Here is a 22,375-nt window from a genome sequence, read left to right on the forward strand (position 1 = left end):
CAAGTTAGACCCTTTTGCGATTTCCGAAACACGAGCCCGCCTCCCAACCCAATTCCTGCTATACTTTTGTCTCTGAGAGATGCGGGCAGATGGTTTGGGTTTTGTGAGCCGTCATGCAGTGCAGGAGGAATGTGGGTGCAGAGGCAGGCTGGTTAGAAGGCCTGCCTTGGTCCTTGGGGACAGCAGTTCAGCTCCCAACTTCATTATTATGCCCTCTAAACCTCACCCCTTAGTCCCTCACACCCTCATGCCCACTCCATGCCACCTCATACTCCCAGTCCCCTCAAAGCCCCCTTATATATCCATGCCTCCCATTTATCCGCCAAAGCCACTGAGCCAGTAACCACTATGGGTAGAACTCAGGCTGCTTTGAAGTGAGTATAAATAAATTTCTAACAATCTCATAAAGCTGTCATTCAACATATTTCATACTGAAAAAAACTTTTAATTCATAAATCCGTTCAGAAAAAATATAGATCTGCTCAAGTTGTCAGTCTTTTGTAAAACCAAACATCTATTTCACTTACCACATCAAAGACAGATTATCCTTTAGTAACTTCTTAAAACTGTCAATCAATCTGTAAACATAGCCCGTTGCTGAGATAAGTGTTCATTAGCTTTTGAAACACAATCAAGCATTCTTAATGGGCTCAGCTGTCAAATAAATCTTGGGAAATGTAAACAATGAAGTCCATTGATTTGGAAACTAGATGGCCTTTTTCCCCCTAAGCCTATACTAGATACCTTGTCAATCAAAGCAGTCCCAAGAGCAGGTAGCTGTTTTTTCTCTAATTAAAAGCTGCTCTAGGTTTTTAGTCAATTTAAAAGGCGTCTGGGCATTTACATCACTTAAGATTGTTACATGAGAGATCTCAAGCGGTGTTTTCTGCAGTTTTGTTTGTGTAGGCGCACGTTTCCTAGTGAGAAAGGTACTCTAATGCATCTCAAAGCTAAACAATGCTCGCCAACGTAATGGACAACTTATCTCTTCAGGAAACAGTCCTATGATGAATCACTACAGTTAAAACATATCTACATTATAATATATCATCTAATAGTGACATCTGAGTGGGTCAAAAAATTTAACACTTAACTGTCAAAGCATTCCTGATTCTTCAGCAGACTTCTCGCCAGCAGTCACAAACTCTCCAATAAGGCAGGTTTTTTTGGGTTTCCAAAACCTGTGCCAGCACATGAAAATAGTGGGAGTGGAGTGCATGGGGGGTGCAGGAAGTGGTTTGGGGTGTTCGAAATTCAAAGTTCCTATAGGGCTCACAGGAGGGCGTTTTTCACAATGGCAACCTCAACCTCAGAAGACTTGTGTCACAATCCAAGGCCCTCCGATTAAAATTGCCACATAAAAATACTGCAGAGACAGAAAGGCACTGCAAGTTTGAAATCAATGCAAAAATTTCTAAGCTTTTCTCATTTCCCACCCCATTCCTGTCTCCACCTCCAGTAAAAAATCCGGCCCATAGTGTCTTAAGTTATATAATTTCAAATATGTAATGCTTCAAGTCATCACATAAATCTTGGACAAGCTGACAATAGACATAAAGTATTCATTTGCTGTATAATGAACCTTTTCTTTTAAAATTATCGATGGAAAGACTTAAGCAGCTGACCTACTCCACTGCGTTGAGCTTTGGTTGAGGCCATTGCCACCAATAATAGGACAAAAGAAGATGGAGAAGAATGTACAAAAGGTTAAAGTTGGAGGAATGAAGATTCAGTTGTCGGATTTGAAGGGGTTACAGAAAGGGAGGGGCTAAAGGATTTAAACATGAGGATGGGAATTTTAAATCTGAGGCATTGAAGCCAGGAACCAAGATAAGCAAGGGTAATTGGTGAGATGTACAATGCGCTAGATTTTACGCTCCCCCAAATACAGGATTAGAAGGTGGCGAGCTTGTTAAATCCAGTGGGCAACCTCCCCGCCGCCTCCTCGTCCGTTCCTGCCCCATTGCAGTTATACCAGTGGCAGGGGTGCTTCAGGTGGCCTGCCCAGCAGTGGGCCAATTGAGGCGCTTAAGTGGGAAATTGATGCCCACTTAAGGGAATCATTTTGCTACTGCTGGGATAGAACCTGCAGCAGGAGAAGCCCAAACCAAACAGCCAGCTCGGCAGGTTTCCTTGCGTGGGTTGGTGGTGGTTGGAGGTGGATTCCACCTTGACAAGCACCCTAGGTCCATCGCACCCGCCCCCCCAAGTTTTGAACCCCCCCCCCCCCCCCGCAACCCCAAGGTTGCTCCTGCCTCTCTGCCGATGTCCTCTCAAACTTCAGCTGCTTGGCACCTGGTGAGACCCCCAAAAATATACACAAATCTGATTCAACGCTGCATGCCCCTGTCCCGAAGTGCTGGAGAGCTGATGACCTCTGATTGGCAAGTGTCTAAGGTGGGGAAAGGCAGTCGTCTTGCCTCCAGCCTAGTGGCTGCGGGGTAGCAGGTGTTCCCCTCTGCGGGCTCATCCCTCCCACCCTTCTAACTTTTTACTTGGGGGTGTGGGAACCTGGTGCCTTTGTGCAGTTCAGCTCATTATGAGAGTGGGGTATGAGCCACAAAGTTTTGGATAAGCTGAATTTATTAAGCGTAGAGGATGGTAGGTTAACCAGTTAAATTTGGAGATGATTGGCTAAGTTGCGACAGTGGCGGTGTTTTTACGGAAGTGGAAGTAGGTGATCTTTTTAATAGAAAGACAGCTTGGGGCTAGATAGGAAGCTAAGGAACAAACTGTCTGGTTCAGTGTGAGACAGTACCAGGGAGGGGGATGGATTTGGTGGTGAGGATACTTAGTTGTGATAGGGCCAAAGACAATGGGCTAAATTTTTGCCCCCCCCCCCCCCCCCCCTGCCCCCAGCCCCCCCAGGGCTGGGTGTGGAGGGAGGCTGGGGGTAAAAATAGCTCCCTTGGCCAGGGTGGCAATTCCCCGGCTCCATCCTACCTCTGGGCCATTTTTGTGGTGGGTAACCAATCCGGCTTTATAAGAACCACTTGTGTCCAATTAAAGGAGACTGACTAGAATTTTTTAGTCGGCCTCCAGGTTCCCGCAGGCAGAGGGGGCAGTTTAAGTGTCTGGTGATGGCCTAGAGCCCCACGTGTCTGCCTGGGTGAAGAAGCAGCCTCAGGCAACCCTGTAGATGGGTTCCACCAAATTACAATGGTGCCTGACTGCAAAAAACAATTTTCAATGTAGATTTGAAAAGATTGAAGAGAGGGCACCTCCACCTTGAAGCACCCGTTCTCTTTCTTGCCATCCATCATAGCCTGCTGTACTTTTCAGGCTGTAGTGCCTCTGGCCTTCCAGCTTTGAGAGCCCACTCACCATCTTTAGTTGGACGGCAAGCTTGTCTCCAGGCTAGTTAAGGGGTGCCGCCATGAAAATCACAATGAGTGTCTGCTTTTTCCGGAGGTTAGAGTTCGGTACCTGGAAACAGTCCTGACCTCTATGGCAAAGGATCTCTCGCAATAGCCTCTCTTCCTTCCCGTACATCATTACCTCTGGAGTCCCTCACAAATATACTCCTGGCCCCCTCCTCTTCCTCATTTACACGCTACCCTTTGACAACACAATCTGCAGAAACCAGATTTGCTTCCATCTGTTTGCTGATGAAGTCTGGCTCTTTTTCCCTATTACCTCTCTCAACTCCTCCATTGCTTTTGTTCATGCTTCTCAATCTTTTAAACGAGTGAGCCTTTAACTTAGTGGTTTGGATTCCCACTCCTGAGTTAGAAGACCCTGACAACTTTCAGTGAGCTCCAGGTTCTGAATTGGGTTAATACCCAGTGGGAAACTTGAGTCCATCCACTACTTCATGTTATTCAGGTACTAAAACAACCATCACGTTTTAAATACTCAAACACTTTTTTTAAAAGAAAAAGTTCATTTCTTTGAGTTTCCTTTTGTAACTTTAATTTTCCTTTTGTAACTTTTGAGACTTTAATCTTAGAGCCTAATAGTTCTTATCTAGATTTTACATGTATTAATATCCTTTTGAAGGTAGAAAGGGAAAACTTGTTACTTCTAAATTATTTCAGATTGGTTTTACCAACACAATTTGTTTGTTTTACAGGTTGGGAAAAGAAGTTGCAGAATGCTGTCTACCGTGAGCTCAATGTGTAGGTGTTTTAAAGATGTGCATTTCTATAACAAGTGTGGGAAAGCTTTGCATATGTAAGCTTTCCTCCTTTTATTCTTGTATGCTTTAAATGTTTTGCAAAGAAATTTTGAACAAAAATAACACTTTTAAATTTCTAGTTTGTGGGTTTAATTTTCAATTTGCAGTGCAGCCCTGGTATCCATGGTCAAAAGAGCAGGTGGGAATCAGCTCCAAAGTTTACAAAACACTACATTTGAGTTGGGAGATGTGTGAAACTAACCTTGGCATGACATGTTATTGATATTTTATCTTTCCCTTCAAGGAGGCCCCTGGTGTTGATTCAACATTGCGCCTCAGCAAAGTATTTGAAAACTGAGACTCAGCTGAGTGGCAAATCCAGCCTTTTTAAAAAAAAACTTGGCTGGTGTATGTTTGGATTGTTCTACAGTGCTGTTAAAATGAATAAACTTAAAACTAAAACATTACAGAAACACTTGGAACTATTTCAAATAATATTTTTGCACAATAAATTATGGCAATGAAATTAATTGCTTTTTGTAGCATTAGAAACGATAGCAATTCTGGATTAAGTATCTTCTGCACACTGCAGTATAGCCTAAATTTGATTTGTTCTAAACAAACTATGCTTGTATGCACATGACGATGTTGGTAGCAGAGCAATTAGGAGATGCAACACATGGTCTCAAACCCCTGTGTGATATAAAGTCTGGATCTGTGGTATTATGCCAATTTTTTGTTGTTTTTCCAAGCAATTTGAAGCACCTGCACTGTTGGTTAGTTAGTCTAATTTGCAGATGACACAAAACTTGGAAATGTTGTGAACCATGAGGAGGATACTAATAGACTTCAAGAGGACATAGATAGGCTGGTGGAATGGGTGGACACATGGCAGATGAATTTTAGTGTAGAGAAATGTGAAGTGATACATTTTGGTAGGAAGAATCAAGAAAGGCAATATAAAATAAAGGGCACAATTCTAAAGGGAAATTAAGAACCTGGGGGGGCCTATGTGCACAAATCGTTGAAGACGACAGGGCAAGCTGAGAAAGTAGTCAAAAAGGCATACAAGATCTTGGGCTTTATAAATACAGCCAGAGTACAAAAACAAGGAAGTTATGATGAACCTTAATGAAAAAACTGGTTTGGCCTGAACTGAAGTATTGTGTGCAATTCTGGGCACCACACTTCATGAAGAATGTGAAGGCTTTAGAGAGGTGCAGAAAAGATTTATGAAAACACTACCAGGATGAGGGACTTTAGTTATCTGGATAGATTGTAGAAGCTGTGGTTGTTCTCCTTACAGAAGAGAATATTGAGAGGTATTGAACATCATGAGAAAAAGATTAAAACATGGATTATTTGGAAAAATCACAACATATTCACCTAGCATTACTGTTTAGATAGGCTTACTGCACATGATGTCATCTTTGGCAAGCCTGTTCTGGTGGTTGTTGTTACAGATCACCTGGATTGGCCTTCAGCCCCCTAATTTTATTATTGTACATTATTCTCCTACAGTGTGGAAAGATGCTTAATGAAGAAGAAAGACAGATTACCTGTTTTGTAGGGCTTTCATACTTCTTGCAACTTCCACACACAATCTTACTCATCTATCCCATCAGACCCTGTAGCTGTATAAAGTTTGGGATTAAAGTCTTCCCAGGTCTGGCATAGTGTATAAGGAAGGAAGGGAAACAAGCAGTAGTGTCATGGAACATATAGAGATTAAAGAGGTGGAGGTGCTTGCTGCCTTACAGCGAATAAAGGTAGATAAATCCCCTGGGCCTGACATGATATTCCCTCGGACCTTGAGGGAGACTAGTGTAGAAATTGCAGGGGCCCTGGCAGAAATATTTAAAATGTCCTTAGCCACGGGTGAGGTGCCGGAGGATTGGAGGGTAGCTCATGTTGTTCCGTTGTTTAAAAAAGGCTCCAAAAGTAAACCAGGTAATTACAGGCCAGTGAGCCTGACGTCAGTAGTTGATAAATTATTGGAAGGTGTTCTGAGAGATCGGATATACAATTATTTGGACAGCCAAGGGCTGATTAAGGATAGTCAGCATAGCTTTGTGCGTGGTAGGTCATGTTTAACGAACCTTGTAGAGTTTTTCGAGGAGGTTACCAAGAAAGTAGATGAAGGAAAGGCTGTGGATGTTGTCTACATGGACTTTAGTAAGGCCTTTGACAAGGTCCTACATGGGAGGTTAGTTCAGAAGGTTCAGACACTTGGTATCCATGGAGAAGTTGTAAACTGGATTCGAAATTGGCTGTGTGGGAGAAGACAGAGAGTAGTAGTGGATGATTGCTTCTCAGACTGGAGGTCTGTGACTAGTGGTGTGCCTCAGGGATCTGTGCTGGGACCATTGTTGTTTGTTGTCTATATCAATGATTTGGATGATAATGTGGTAAATTGGATCAGCAAGTTTGCTGATGACACTAAGATTGGAGGCGTTGTGGACAGCGAGGAAGGCTTTCAAAGCTTGCAGAGGGATCTGGACCAACTGGAAAATGGGCCAGAAAATGGCAGATGGAATTTAATGCAGAAAAGTGTGAGGTGTTGCATTTTGGAAGGACAAACCAAGGTAGGACATACACAGTAAATGGTAGGGCACTGAGGAGTGCGGAGGAACAAAGGGATCTGGGAGTTCAGATACATAATTCCCTGAAAGTGGCGTCACAGGTAGACAAGGTTGTAAAGAAAGCTTTTGGCATACTGGCCTTCATAAATCAAAGTATTGAGTATAGGAGTTGGGATGTTATGGTGAGGTTGTATAAGACATTGGTGAGGCCAACTTTGAAGTATTGTGTGCAGTTCTGGTCGCCTAACTACAGGAAGGATATCAGTAAGATTGAGAGAGTGCAGAGAAGATTTACTAGGATGTTGCCGGGTCTTAAGGAGTTGAGTTACAGGGAAAGATTAAACAGGTTAGGACTTTATTCCTTGGAGCGTAGAAGGATGAGGGGAGATTTGATAGAAGTTTACAAAATTATGAGGGGTATAGACAGAGTAAATGCGAGTAGGCTCTACTTAGATTAGGAGAGATAAACACGAGAGGACATGGCTTTAGGGTGAAAGGGGAAAGGTTTAGGGGGAACATTAGGGGGAACTTCTTCACTCAGAGAGTGGTGAGAGTGTGGAACGAGCTGCCATCTGACGTGGGAAATGCGGGCCCACTCTTAAGTTTTAAGAATAAATTGGATAGATACATGGATGGTAGAGGTCTGGAGGGTTATGGACTGGGTGCAGGTCAATGGGATTAGCGGAATAATATTTCGGCGCAGACTAGAAGGGCCGAATGGCCTGTTTTCTGTGCTGTAGTGTTCTATGGTTCTATGGTTCTAAAGGATTAATAGCTTTCAGTCAAAACAAGCTGGCGTAGTGATACAACTTCTAGAACTTTATACAACATAGGTACAGATCATATTCAACATCACCCATTTGCAATATCATGGTTAAAATTTGCTGTGCATGCTAAACATGTAGTTTCCGAAAATCAACAGACTTTACTCCTGTGGTGTATGGAGGATGCACACCATTTGAAGAATGGTACAAGGTAGTCAACATTTGAATATTTACTTTGTAGCTTTCTACTATTTTGGCCTTTTAACCTATTCCACTTATTTATGTATGAAATTCTCTGCCATGGACAGTTTTATGCAATTTTTGTTAGCCTGTATCCTAAATTGAAACATTGTAGGGGATTATTTACAAAAATGTAATTTGAACTTTTGCTTTTAATTAATTTTTCTGTCTACTTAAGTTATTTTCTTTGTTAGGGCTAAGTACAGTGTCATTTTCATGTAGCTGACAATATAACTGTTGAACCGATCACAAAAAATCAAGGCTGAACAGCATGTGTGGTTTTATTCATTGCTCCCTTCTTCATCAGCTTTTTGGAGGCAACTTTCCCTTGATTGGCTGGCTGAGATAGAAACTTGCAACATGCTGACTAATGAGGTTGAAGATAGTCGAGCGTAGGGTGACATTGTGATAATACATGGATTTGTAGCAGTATTCTCCATAGCCATCTCCATTTATTGTTTTAATTATGTTTGTAACTCCTGAGACTGTCATTGCGTAATTGCTTCAATTGTTGAGACTGACTCTTACCCTAATTGCAAATCATTTCCATGTGCAGCCTTCCCCAACCTGGTCATCCAGCTGCCCCACCTGAGCACACCAAGGAGGGATTGATGTACATGAGACGTGCACAGGTTGGTACAAACTAGGTAGTTGCTATTTGACATCAGCTTAGTGCACTATCTTCTAGGTTTTACTATACTCTAGAAATTAATTGAGGTGGATAACTTCAAAATTGTAGATTTTCTAAGCTACCGATTTAGAAATGAGCATACTTAATAAAAAAAACCTGTCTTCTATGCTCAGGGACCACCTGAGCATACTTACACGTTTTTCACCACTGTACACCCAAACCAATTTTACTTGTACTTTGCAATGCCATATTGCATCAGATTGAAATTCAGCATATGAAAGCATCTGTTTTTCCCCATATGTTTAGTGTGGTTTGTTCATCATAAAGCAAGGCATTTTCTTGTGTGACTCCCTCAAAGATGGTAACATTTAAAATAAAAAAATTCCTAGCCATGACAACAGTTTGTTACTCCAAAAAGTATACATTTTGATACTTCTGAAAGCAGAGGGTAGGGTAACACTCATTGCATTAACATGTGATGATTCTAAAACCATGTTCGCTGACTTTGCTTTTTTCCTCTGTCTAATTTCTACCCATCTACTATTATGACACAGCTGATGGTGAATGCTGAGTTGTTCAAATCCCAGAAGGAAACTTGAAACAACTGTCATAACCAATTCTTGCAATTTGTATGTTTGGAGATGCAGGCTTTGAATTCATTTTTAATAAGACCACCGAGTCTCAAGAGGTTTTTATAAAACTAAATTAAATATTTATTAATTAAAAGGTTGTAAGCACATACAGATGTCTACAAATTACTACGATAATAACTTCTGGAAAAAAAAACCCCCAAATTAATCTGACTCTCAGTTACACCTCTATTAAGGCAACATAGATTTAAACAGATCCCTGGCAAAGCACACCCTGGACAGCCGCATTCAAAATGCATTTCTTTCAGCTCTGGGTCCTTGCAGACAGCCGCTTGAGGCTTACAGGTTGTAAGCTTTAGATCTTAGAATCCCTCTTCCTTTACCAACAACCTTCTCTTCCTTTATACATATTTTCCCCTTTGAATGCAAATTCTCATTGTATCACTAGGTTTTTTGAACTTTATCTCTTCTAACAATAAAACCCTTTCATAACACCAATTTTTTTAGTAAGGTTTGGAAAAAGTAAACACATTGTTTGGCTTCTTCTGGCTAGGTGTAATATATCATATTCTTTTGAATGGTTTATTTAAAAAAACAAATTGCCCCCTTTACATTTCACCTTGTAACTTCCATATGTTTAGCTAATTAACATTTCAAACCTACTTCTCTTCTATACATCAAAGCCTTTAGACCATCTGGCTTTAATCCAATTAAGGCACACACATACACACACACATAGACACAGACACCACTAGAAATCTATTTTAAAATAATTTCCAATAACATTATAGACATTATTTTATCTTGTGGACACTACAATATTCTTTGTTGTTTGTTCCTCTTGGTTTTCTATGTACCTTATCTCTTCTCTCTGCTGCTATGTCCTGGTGCCCTTGCCATGTGAAATTAGGTAAGCAGTCCCCAGTCCCCCCATAGTACTCATTAATGTCCCTATGAGGACATTGGTCCCAGCCCAGATCAGGTGCAGCCCATCTGGCTTGTACAGGTCGCTCCTGCCCCAGAACTGGCTCCAGTGTCTAAGGAATCTGAAGCTCTCTCTTCTGCACCACTTCTCTAGCCGCACATTCATCTGTGCTAGTCCATGTTTCTGTGCTTACTAGCATGTGACATTAGGACTAAGATGAGATTACCACCTTTAAGACTCCGTTCCTTAAACTTTTTCCTAGCACCCAACATGCTGTCTGTAAGACTTCAACTGTTTTCCTACCTGTGTCATTGGTTTCAACATGGCCCATGACTTTTGGCTGTTCCCTTCCTCCTTGCAGGATGTCCTGTACCTGTTCAGTGATATCCTTACCTTGTCACCAGATAGGCACACATCATTTGTGACTCAGGTCTGTGGCTGCAGAAACAAATGTCTATACTCCTGACTATTGAATCCCCTATTACAACAACATTTCACACTTTTTTATACCCCCCTGTGTGGCCGGGCCTCCCATGATACTGTGGATTTGCTTTTGACTGCAGTCCCCTAAGGCGTCAACACCCTCACTGATATTCAACACTGAATATCCTTGGGTTGCAAGTGCTGCACTCCTGGGCGGTTCTTGCAGTGTCTGCCTGGTGGTCCCCCCTCTCCAGAACTCTCTGTAGCTGCAGGGTGACCACTTCCCAAAATATGCTATCCATGAAACTGTCAGCTTCTTGTAAACTTTCCTACTTTTATATTCCAATCCCTTTGCAATAAACGGCAGCATTCCATTTGCCTTCCAGATCATTTTCTGTACCTGCATACTAATTTATTGTGATTCATGCACCAGGACACCTAGATCCCTCTGTACACCTGGATCCCTCTGTACACCGAGTTCTGCAATCTCTCTCCCTTTAAATTGTATACTGCTTTTCGATTCTCCCTGCGAAAGTGGACAAAGTTCAGATTTTCCCACATTATACTCCATATGTCAAATTTTTGCCCACTCACTTAACTGGTCTGTATCCTTTTGCAGATTCTGTACCTCCCCTTCACAGCTTACTTTCTTCCCTATCTTGGAGTCATCGACAAATTTAGCAACCATACATTTGGTCCCTTCATCCAAATGATTGATATAAATTGCAAATAGTTGAGGCCCCAGCACTGATCCTTGTGGCACTCCACTTGTTACAGCTTGCCAACCTGAAACAGACCCATTTATCCCTGCTCTCTGCTTCTTGGTAGCACTCACTGTACCTCCCAAAGTTGTCCTTTTTGTTAAAAAAACACCTCTGATCATGAGGGTTGCAGGTATGGCCAGCATTTGTTTCCCATTCCTAATTTCACTGAGAAGGTGTGTTTGATCTTTTTGATTTGCTGCGTTGTAGCAGTTTTATACAACTGAGTGGCTTGCTAAGGCAGTTTAGTGTTATTCAAGTTGGCGTGGGACTGGAGTCACATACAGTTTAGACTGGGTTAAATCAACAGATTTCCTTCCCTAAAGGACATTGAAAAAAACAAACTACATTTTTGTGATGACTTTCACAATCTCAGGACATCCAAAGTGCTTCATAGCCAATGAGGTATCATTTGAAGTGTAGTCACTATTGTAATGTAGGGAATTGTAACAGACAACTTGTGTATAGCAATATCCCCTAAGCAGCAATAAGGTAATTGACCAGCAAAACTGTTTTAGCTGAGTTGGCGAGAGAGAAATGTTGGCAAAAGCAGCATATCCTCAATACTGCACTGGAGTGTTTGTTGGTATTATGCGCTGAAGTCTGTGGAGTGAGGCTTGAACGCACAACTTACTGACTCAGATAGGAGTGCTATCACTATTAGTAAACGTTTGATTTTTTTATGACATTCAGAGTTTTATGATTGCTTTTATTGACACCAACTTTTTATTTCTGGATTAAAAAAAAACATAATTGGATTTTTCCCAGATAGACGTTGAGTACTTTTGAAGATGGGCATTGTTTAATGAAATCAATGAAAGAGGGCTTAGGAGCGAAAATTAAGCAAACAGGAAATGAGAGGGGAGTAAGAGGTTTCATGGCTATGATGTGTTTGGTGAGGACTGTAAAGGAGATGAATGAGAACTGAAGTGTGGAGGGGCTTAATTGCAAGGAGTGAGAAGACCTCTGGATGCCACAGAGAGGCAAGAGAACTAAGCAGATTGCTCCAGTTTTAATACAGAATCCACCAGTTACTCTCAATCTTATCCAGATAAGGATGTCATGGAAGGAGATCAGGGGGAGTAGTTGATGAAGAGAGTTGGAGTTGTTCATGCTCTCTGGGATGATTTTGGAGCCCAGTGTAAAAGTAGACAGCTATTGTACAAAAATGCAGCATTCAAAGTTAACTTAAAAAGCATTCGATTCTTTAGAAGTATTATTTGGGATCCATTTAGAAGAAAGTTGCATACATAAATGGTGTGCAGTCTCAGTTTAAAAAAAAGCCTTGAAGTGCCAACTCTGAGATGGAGGTACTCAAAACAAGGTGAGAAAAAGATTGCCTCATTTTTTGATTGATGAGCAATGAGTTATGTCTTTATAAAAGAGCAGGAAGCTTTTCTTTAACAATTACCATTGTAACACTGATGCTATGTTGCTGAATTGTTTTGAAGATTAGTTTAATAGCTATACAACCCAATTATAGTAAAATCTTTGTTAGTTGGCATTCTCTGGGAATGGGTGGCGCTATTTAATCAAAATGCCGGTTAATGGAGCGTTACATTACTCTGAACACAGAAAAGTTGTGATCTATCTTTGAGAGTTTGAGAAGAGAGGGGAAGCAGCTGGGCCATCAAGGGCCCTAGCGGAGCAGGGCATCACAGTAAAGCCACAACTGAAGTCCAAGCTGACACCACAACTGATAGCATAACCTTCAGACTGGCTTTTAAAACAAAATTGATCTGTCAGTTTTACTGACAGTTGCTCTTAGTGGTAACTGCTGCTTCCAGTTTTCAGGCAGCTTTGTGGGTTTCTGGCGGCTTTTAAAAAAAATCAGAACCAAACAGGTCACCACCATGACTGAAGACCAAGCTGACAGCACAACTGAAGACCTACCCCAATATTGGGGTTTCGGAAACTTCTGATCCCGCCAGCAGTGGGCTACGCTTGGTGGTCGGGGAACTTAATTTGGCATGAAGCCAAAAATCAGTTTCCGGATGGCGGGATGAATTTTAGCAATTATTTCTTCGGACTGTAAAGGCGAGCTGAACTTCCCAACGAGCAATGTCGGAAAGCCTATTTGCGTGCATTAGCATGTCATGCATGCTCATTAAAGGGCCAGCTTGCTAGAATTAAGTTCTCCCGCTAAATTAAGTTCCCTGTCAGCGGGGAATTAGGACGTTCACTTCTATGACTGCTCATAAGTGGTGTGCACCTGGTGAGGTAGACTTCTTCCATTATCACTGGTGAGTTGCGCTGCATTGTCCTCCTGGGGAGCATCTGTAAATGCCAGGCTATGTTTGAGACCGGGTGGTAGCAGTGCAAGTTGCGTGGAGGATGACCAGGGGAGGGAGAAAGGGTTAGCGGGGAAGAGTGGAGCAGTGGCCAGGTAAAGGTGGAAGGTATAGTGCAGGCAGTCCATGTGCCCTTTAAATATGGCCCCCAGATCTTCGACCCCATGAGGTAACGATGGGGACAACTTCCTGCTTGCCCCCACCGCGAGAATTGGTGAGCTTGGTGCAGCTACACATTTAATGAGCTGAACAGCGCAAGATCACGTGTGGTCAGCAGTCCCACCACCACCACCCACAATGGAAATCACTCATACTTCCGCATCACCTCCAAACTTAGACTCCGGAATGGAAGATTCTGGCCTTAGTTTCCAGACTGTCTTTTAAAAAAAAATTGAGCTGTCAGAAATTAAGGATAATAGAGCATTTTGGTTGGTACAGTGCCGGATAACACACAGTTTACTGTAGTTCCCTAGATTATCCTCCCTCACTGCCTAAATAAAGGCCTTGAAGCAGGTTAGTTCAGTTATTATAATAGTATGTTATATGTAATGGTTTATTTTTTTTCTTGAAGATGCAAAAAGTAACATTCCATAGTTTTGCTTTTGGATTAGTGTCCCATAATAGCTATTTTATTTATTATCTCTAACCAATTAAGAGAAAACAAATTATAAAGATGTGCAATAATACTGATGTTAACAATGAAGTATTATATTAAATGATAAATAAGGAAATATTTATAGGGATTCATAAAGCTGTATGTAGTGTATGCATATGCATGTAATATTCATGAGCATGTCTCCTGAGATCTTAACCTCCTTTTTTGCAGGTGAACTGGGAAAAGCGTGTTCTGAAAAGTTTAAATAGTATGTGTGCAGAGCTGGCTATCCCTTTAGCAAAAAAGGTATAGAAGAACCAGATTGCTTTCCTCTTTAAAATGAACCTTTTATGGTTAATTGAAATATGGGGCAGAATTTTGCTGTCGGCGTGTGGGGGGTGGACCCGACATGCCGAGGCGTAAAATGACATGCGATGACGTCGGGCGTGTGTCCTGATGTCACCGCGTGGCATCACGATATTTCGGAGGGTGCGTGCTATGACTTCTGAGGTGCGCCCGCCATTAATTAACGTGTGCTACGGGCAGGCGGGTAGGACACATTTTAAAAAACCTCATCCACAGGCATGATAAGAGGGGTGAGTGGGCTCGCGAATGCAAGCTGTTAGCACTTTACTTTTTAAACTTACTGCTACTTGCTTGAGTGAACAGGACAACTTCAATTCTCTTCAGAGCTGCTTTGACAGAAAAAACAGGCTTCAGTTCAGGACTCTGGAGGAAACACAGAAACACAGGGGTCTTGCAGATTTCAGGGAGCCCCCCCTTACCCTGGGAATGGGGATTGCGCTCTCCACTGGATGCACCTCTGAGGAGGAAGAGAGGGCCAGAAGGGGGAGGAGGCCAGGAGTCCATATTCAGCCGCCAGGGGAGCCACCTTTGGGAGGACAGGCACAGGGCCAACAGGAAGTGCAAGGCAGAAGGGGCCACAGAAGACGCCACTATCCTGCTGCCAGGGTTTACAGGCAGCGATGCAGCTACCTCAATATGTCTGAGGTGCAGTGCCGAAGGAGGCCCCATCTCTCAAGGGAGACAGTGACCTCCATCTGTCAGATGATCGGCCCTGAGGTCAGCTCCAACTGGGTGGGTGCACACCCCATGCCAGTGGCTCTGAAGGTCACGGTTGCCCTCAACTTCTATGCCTCCGGCTCTTTCCAGGGGTCAGTGGGTGACCTTTGTGGAGTTTCCCAGTCAGCTGTCCACAGTTGCATCAACCTGGTGACAGACCAACGTGCATTGACTTTCATTCACTACCACTCGGACGAGGCCAGCCAGGTGGAGCCAGAGGCTTTGCAGCCATTGCTGGGATCCCCCGTGTCCAGGGTGCAATCGACTGCACACGTGGCCAACAAGGCGCCGGCGGGTGAGCCGGGTGCCTTCGTCAGCAGAAAGGGCTTCCACTCCATGAATGTGCAGATAATCTGTGACTCTGTAAGTCTGTGCAAGGTACCCAGGCAGCTCCCGTGATGCCTACATCCTAAGACACTCCCAGGTGCCGAGGCTCTTCAGTGCTCCAGCCTGACTGGATGGATGGCTGCTGGGTGACAAGGGCTATCTCCTCAGAAGGTGGCTCATGACGCCCCTCTGCCATCCAAGAATAGAGGCCAAGCAGTGGTACAATAGGAGCCATGCCTTCACAAGGAACGTGGTATAGAGAACCATCCGTCTTCTCAAAATGCGCTTCCAATGCCCGGACTGTTCAGGGGGCGCACTCCAATACCCCCCAGACCATCTGTCACTGATGGTGGTTGCGTGTTGCACTCTCCACAATTTGGCGCTGGAAAGGGGGGATGCAGTGGGGGAAGAAGGTGTAGGCACAGATGCTCTGGTTGCAGACGACGAGTCCAGTAGTGAGGATGAGCATGCTCAGGAGAACACTGAGGGGATAGACGCTGACCCGGGCAACCTCCAGGGAGGCAGGGACATCTGGGAGGCTTTGATCCAACACTCCTTCAGCTGGCCTACCAAAGATGAACCTCCAACACATGCCAGGGCTGCAGGCTCCATACTCGATACCTGAGAGCAACATTTGCCTGGTTAGGAACATTAACTATGTGCCTTGTCAGTAAAGTTCAATGATAAACAAGTCACTCATAACATCTTGGGTTCCCCTTCACCTGCAGAACTAATGAAGCACCCAGAGGCTTGTTGAGAACCAAAACATTTAATGATTAGATACTTGCATACAGAAATGAAAGTCCATTAAAAGGTGTTGAGCAGCACACCTACTGAAAAACAACTGAAACAGAGGGCAAAAGAAAACCACCAGTGATAAACCAATTATGTGCCTAAGGTGATTTACGTTTATGTTTGCAGGTGCGACGTCTAGGTGCTCCCCCCTCATTGGCACTGGCATTTGAGACAGCCTGCTCACTCTGCTGCCCTGTTGGCCTTTATGACCTCGGCGGGCGTCCTCTGGCCCCGACTGGGAGGGAGCAACCAGTGGCATGGCTAGCATCTCCCCAGTTGCCGCACCCTCATCAGATGCCGGGGCAGAGGGGCTGCTGCTCTCATCCGGAGTGCCCTGAGAAGAGCCCGCAGAGATGACAGGCAGCTCGTGTGCCAACGTGAGGTTTGGACCTCCCTGGTCACCATTGCTAGATGGACTCCTAGCTGGGATACTGGGTGCCCAATGCATCTCCCACACTGACACCTGAGGTCAATGCTGCTGTGAGGGCTTGCATGTCCGAGCGCATCCCCTGGAAGCCCTGATTGTTTTCCTGGAGGAGACTCTCCATGAGAGTCGCCTCTCCTCTCCTTGGAGGAGACATTGTGCTCGGCCATGAGGGACATTGCACTGCTCATTTTCTGCATGGACTCCTCCATCACGGAGACCATGGCATGCGTTCTCTCATGTATCTCCACCAGATCCTCCTGCACACCCTGCTGGACTTCCAGCATCTGCTGCCTCAGGAACGACTCCAGAGGCACATCATCAGCCTCCAACTGAGCACGTTCCTGGTCCCCAGCAGTCCTCTGACTGCTGGCGCTCTGGACACTCTCTGCCTTCGCCTGCACCTTAAGTGAATGCGAAGTGCCCTCACCACTGTGCACCGAGACACTAGCTGACGATCTTAGCCCCACTGAGATGCTGGTATCTGCGCTGGTGCTTGCCTGGCTGAAAGGGTGTGACGCTGGTTATATTTTTTGGGCCCTCAGGGGTCAGTGGCGGTCCCTCTGCCTCCTGAGTGTGGGCGTGCTCCGGAGAGGCTGAAAGGAAAAACAAGGACATTTGATTAGTAGAAGTCGTTACAATGTTAAAGTGCATGCCTGGCACCCGGATCAGGATGCGCTCTTCCTCCCATTATCAATGGACAACCCATGTTGGCTGCTAAAATCAATATACAGTCAACAGTGGAATGTTTGCATTGACAGACATTGTGACCTCAGTGCACGGCACTCTTACGTCCCAGTGGCACCCCAACCTCACTGCGGCCAGTTGACCTGGGCGCATGGCGCCTCTCCAGTTCAAGAGCTTCCTGCTCGTATCTAGTCAGTATGAGAAGGTGCGCCTGTCCTCGGCCAGTCCGCAACTGTTCGGCATTATTGTGTGCGGCCTTCCCCTGAAAGGAGAGAGGAGCATGGATTAGTCCACCCTGTACCTGCATTGCCATTTTAGCTTTGCCACCCCCAACTGAGCGAAACATTGCAGGGGTCATCCGATTCGTGACCCTGGAGCCGTCATACTCTCATTCCAAGCAGCCAGGGTTGACCCCCTTGCCCAGATTCTGCCTCCATCACATTTGTCACTCACACTCTAAGACTCTCCAAATCCACGAGTATTACTACCTAGAAGGACAAGGGCAGCAGATAGATGGGTACATCGCCACCTGGAAGTTCCCCTCCAAGTCACTCAGCATCCTGACTTTGAAATGCTTCGCAGCTCCACCACTGTGCCTTGGTCCAAATCCTGGCACTCACCCCCAAACAGCACTGTGGGTGTACCTGCACCACATGCAGCAGATACTGAAGGCAGCTCACCACCATCCTCTTAGAGGCAACTAGGGATGGGCAATAAATGCTCATCCACCCAGCGAAGGCCACATGCCGTGAATGAATGAATGCAAAAACAAAATTCTGAGTTGTGGGGAGGGGGCAACCTAACTGCTGTGCTAAGTGACCCATGCCAACACGGTACTCACCCTTCCCGATCGCAAGAGGTCATTAAACCGCTTGCAGCACTGCACCCAGGTGCATCTAACCACATCTGGCTGACCCTTTCTGCCACCTCCTCCTAGGCACGTTTTGTCATCTGGGGTGGCCACCTCCTCCTGTCCCTTGGCACAAGGATGTTGCGGCGTGCTGCCAGCTCCTCAAGGAGGGCAGCGAGGCACTCATCTGAAAATTTCGGGGCACACTGCTCTGCCGACCTGCCCTCACGCCTGGCCTGCTCCCCGAGAACGCTCAGACAACCTTCTGTGCGACATCGGTGGCAGCCTTTGGAAGGCTGCCTGCGCCATTTTTGAATAGGCCGCCGGGTCACCATTGGGCCCGGCGGACATTGGACTCCCGCCGCTGCCTGCCCGTTCCTGCTGTTCTTGGGAGCTGTGATTCATGCTGGGCAGGCCTTAATTGATCCGCCTGGGTAAAATGACGGTGGGGAGCCAATCGTGGACCGTGTTGGGCTCCGCGCCTGCTCCCAACCAGCCCGCTTGCAATAAGTAAAATCCTGGTCATGGAAACATAAAGCTTGAAGCCACTGAATAATAATCTATTCAATCATATTCTTTCCCCATACAGCGGTCAGCAGATGAGCAGAAGGAGCTTTTGAACAAATGGAATGAAATGGGGACCGATGAACCAGGTATATAATAACAAATATTTGAATGACATGAAGCATTTAAGGACTATTGCGACATAGGAACTGGTTCACCTGACATTTTGCCATATTCTGAATTGACAAGTGTGCTTACAGCTGCTTCGTCCACTGAGACTGCTGGTTAATGGATGCATTTTATATGATTTAATTTTGATTTTGTAGTTAAATGATTTCTTCAGATTTGAAATTTTTGTGTATTGGGGGCAAGGTGGCAATATGGTTTTTCAGCTTCAGAACCAGTCTAACATGACCAAATTTCAAGATGTCATAAATACATGTTGAGTCCTGTGTAACTGATGCAAAGTTAAATTGTTTCTTTCCTTTACATGCTGTGTGTAGTGTGAACACTGCTATCAAAGCTGTTATCCTTAAATATTCTGTAGAGGTGGCTATATTAGCAGGACTATAATTTAAATACTGTTGTCTGAGGGAACTACTCATACTGTTGTTACCTCTCAGTAGGAGTGTCCTGATGTTAGGCCTCTTCCCAATTAATTGATTTGTAGTGACCTTATTCACTGAAGTGTATGTTGCTTTTTCGTCTGTGCTAATTATTGAAACCACTGGATCAAAATTCTTGGGCATCGTTTTTTCCTAGATTTGAGCCACTTTCGACCTGTCTATGCCCCTAAAGATTTTCTAGAGGTAAGATTTCCTACCTGATCAGACAATTATCCACAGTTAAAAATTCAGAATTGTGAATTTGTTTGCTATTTTGAGTATGATATCATTAACTTCTGCATTATTGCTTTTTCAATGTTTGATCTAAAACTTTAGCAAATAATATTGGTGTTAAAAACTGAGAGTAAACAAGTTTAGTTTTCAGGGTAGAAATTTCACTATTTGCTTTTTGACATCTCTTTGTTAAATTGTCAGCCATCTGTGGTAGTGAATAAATAGAAAACACTCATGTGCAACACTCAGAGGCTGAAAATTTGCAGCATTTCTAATGCTGTCCAGCAGCGGGAGGTTTTGGAAAATGGATGCTGGGCGGCAGATGCACAATAGTTACATCGGTGGTGCGGGAAAATGTGCATGTGCCTGAGGACGGAGTGGAAACTGAGTTCCTGTTCCTGTTTAAAGGCAGGAGTTACAGTGATCTAAATGTGTTTCCCCATCAGATAGGGTGGCCCTCGCACTGGCTAGACGAGGCAGGTGTGCTCGGGAGGCCATCATGGCTGCTAGATTTGTGGAGGATGATGACGACGTGCATTGAGGTGACCCCATAGTTCCTCACATCACATTTGTGAACGCTTGACTCCAGTCTGGCTTATGACAGCGCGAACCTGCTCTGTGAAAATGCTCCTGTCATGCAGACATGGTAGAGGCCGTAATAGTTGCTTGATTGCAGGAGAAAGATGACGACATGCAGTGAGGACACTCCATAAATCTTCAGCCTCTGAGAATGCCTGATTCCTGTCTTGCCAAGGGCAGCTCGTTTGCGCTCTGTGATCAGGGTCATGTCATAGAGACGCAGTCATGAAACTTTAGAAGCATCTGCTGCTTTGTCTGCCCTCAGCACCTGAGCCCTTCAGGAGCTGGAGCACAGTATCAGTGGTCACAGATGCTGAAGGTTTGGGGGCCAGTCCCTTCCTAAAGGTGCTGAGATCACACCGAGAGAATGAGAGAACTCTGTAGCACCGGCCCACTACATTCTGGCAGCAATGACGAGCACCACCGAGGTGCAGGCATCAGTAATGTCTCCAGGGAGTGTGAGGCCAGACCATCACTTTGGTCAGAAGGCTGCACAGAGCACAGAAAAGAGGCCCTGGATTGAGACACCTGCCTTTATCTTGTGCAGAAAGGTTTCACATCTGAGTGACAAGAACACTGCTCATTAGAACAAGGAGCCATAGGCAGGGAGACATTCTTGGAAGTTTATTGACAATCGTGAACATTATGTACAAGTGATTAGCACCCGTGCCCATACTGTGCAACTAATTCTTCTTAATTTTCCTAATCCTGCCACTGCTACGTCTTGGTGCTCTCCGGACATCCACAGCGGAGGTGGAGGCAGCCTGCTGACTGCGACGCCCTGTCTGTGATGATTTTGGCGGCCGTCCTCTGGAGGGCCGAGACTTGGAGGGCCCCGGCTTGCATTCAGAGTCTTGCTGTGTGGCAGTGGCACCCTCCGCAGCCTGTGGAGCTAGACCTGCTGAGGTCACAGGAAGAGGGGAGTCGGATGGGCTGGACATTCTCGGAGTCACCTGGATGGATGGGCCCAGAGTGCGCACCTGCGAATCCTTCTCCCTATGGGTGCCTGAGGGCCCTAGGCTGACTCCTTGAGGAGCAGGGGTAGCTAACTTGACTTCAAGCTGCCTGGCACACTTCTCGCGTACACACTGTTCGAGGCCAACAATGGCATCAGTGATGGAGTTGATCCCGTGCTGCAGTGCAGAAGCGAAGTCCTGGACCAAGGTCTCCATGGCAGTCCCCATCCTACCAGCGTTGACCTCAGTGCATTGGCATGCCAGCACTATCACCTCCGACTGAAGGCGGATAGACTCCTCCATTGTGCCGTGCAATCTGAGGAGTGCAGCGGACATCTCTTCCTGATGTTCCCAAGCTTACCTTTGCAGCTCCAGTAGCTGTGACATGACCGAGTCCAGAGGCTTGTCATCTGACTTGGACTCAGCAATGTTCTGGCTTCTAGCAGTCTTCCGCATTCCAGAAACCTGGGAAGTCCCTACTGGAAGTGGATCAGACAGTGCAATGTGCTCACCAGATTGTGATCCCTAGGCTACTCTAAAGCTAGGTCCCATCAAGGTGTGTGTCTCTGCGCTGGTGGGGGGTTTGGGTGAGCGCTGTGACGGGACTTCAGGGAGGATGCCTCCAGATTCCTCTGCAGATGTTTCTTTGTGGCTTGATTGGAGGCCCTGGGTCATGGACTCTGTTGGCTGTTTGGCAGATGTGCCTGCGAAAGCAAGGAGAGATAATTAGTGCATGGCAGTTGTCTGTGAAAGAGAACACATCACTCACGGCATGGTTGCCTGATCCATGTTGCACTGCTGGATCCTCACTTGGTAGAACAGTGCCAACCTCACCGTCAGCGCAGAACCGGTCTAGAGCCTCGCTGGCCAGCTGGATGATCCTGTTTTCAAAGTCCCTGAGGACCTTAATTCTGGAATTCTGCCACTGGTCTGCGACCTCACTCTCTTGCTGTGTGCCGGCTTGTCCTGCATGGATAGAAATGGAGAATGTGTAAGTAGGATGCCTGCCAGGCCAGATGACAAGTATGCCTGGCCTGTGTGGGTGTTGAGTGGTCCCATGGACAGGATGAGGACAATGACAGTGAGTGTGAGAGAGTGAATGGTGATGCCCCTTGAACCGGCGGGCCCTTGTGAGCGTGTGAGTTGAGTGATGAGATGAGTGACTTACCCTGGCGGAATGGAGGAGACCATTCAACATATTGCGGCACTGGGTGGCTGTCCTCTTTTGCAGGGCGTTGGCACTGACCATTGCTGCCACTGCCTCCCAAGCTGGGTTACTGCTGTTGCTGCCCATCCTGCGGCCAGAGCGGTAGTAGAGGACATCCTGGCGGGCCTCCACAGCATCCAAAAGTCACTCGAGAGACACATCGCTGAACCTGGGGGCTGCAGTCTTCTTCAGTTTCAGGGCCATG

At 45.4% G+C, this 22,375-nt stretch overlaps 1 protein-coding gene across 4 annotated transcripts in view; it reads left to right on the forward strand.

Moving 5' to 3' along the window:
* Positions 1 to 22,375, forward strand: part of tbc1d19 (TBC1 domain family, member 19) — a 173,874-nt gene that overhangs the window by 24,734 nt on the left and 126,765 nt on the right. For 3 of the 4 annotated variants that reach the window (XM_078553375.1, XM_078553555.1, XM_078553463.1), the window contains exons 3-7: positions 4,073 to 4,118; positions 8,260 to 8,335; positions 14,151 to 14,225; positions 18,675 to 18,738; positions 19,352 to 19,398. In XM_078553375.1, the coding sequence (XP_078409501.1) occupies positions 4,073 to 4,118; positions 8,260 to 8,335; positions 14,151 to 14,225; positions 18,675 to 18,738; positions 19,352 to 19,398 (308 nt within the window). Of the gene's footprint in view, positions 1 to 4,072; positions 4,174 to 8,259; positions 8,336 to 14,150; positions 14,226 to 18,674; positions 18,739 to 19,351; positions 19,399 to 22,375 lie in introns of all 4 variants that reach the window. The other variant, XM_078553639.1, reaches the window with a different exon arrangement.

This window comes from Cetorhinus maximus, chromosome 1, assembly GCF_964194155.1.
Source record: "Cetorhinus maximus chromosome 1, sCetMax3.hap1.1, whole genome shotgun sequence".
NCBI classification, from domain to species: domain Eukaryota; kingdom Metazoa; phylum Chordata; class Chondrichthyes; order Lamniformes; family Cetorhinidae; genus Cetorhinus; species Cetorhinus maximus.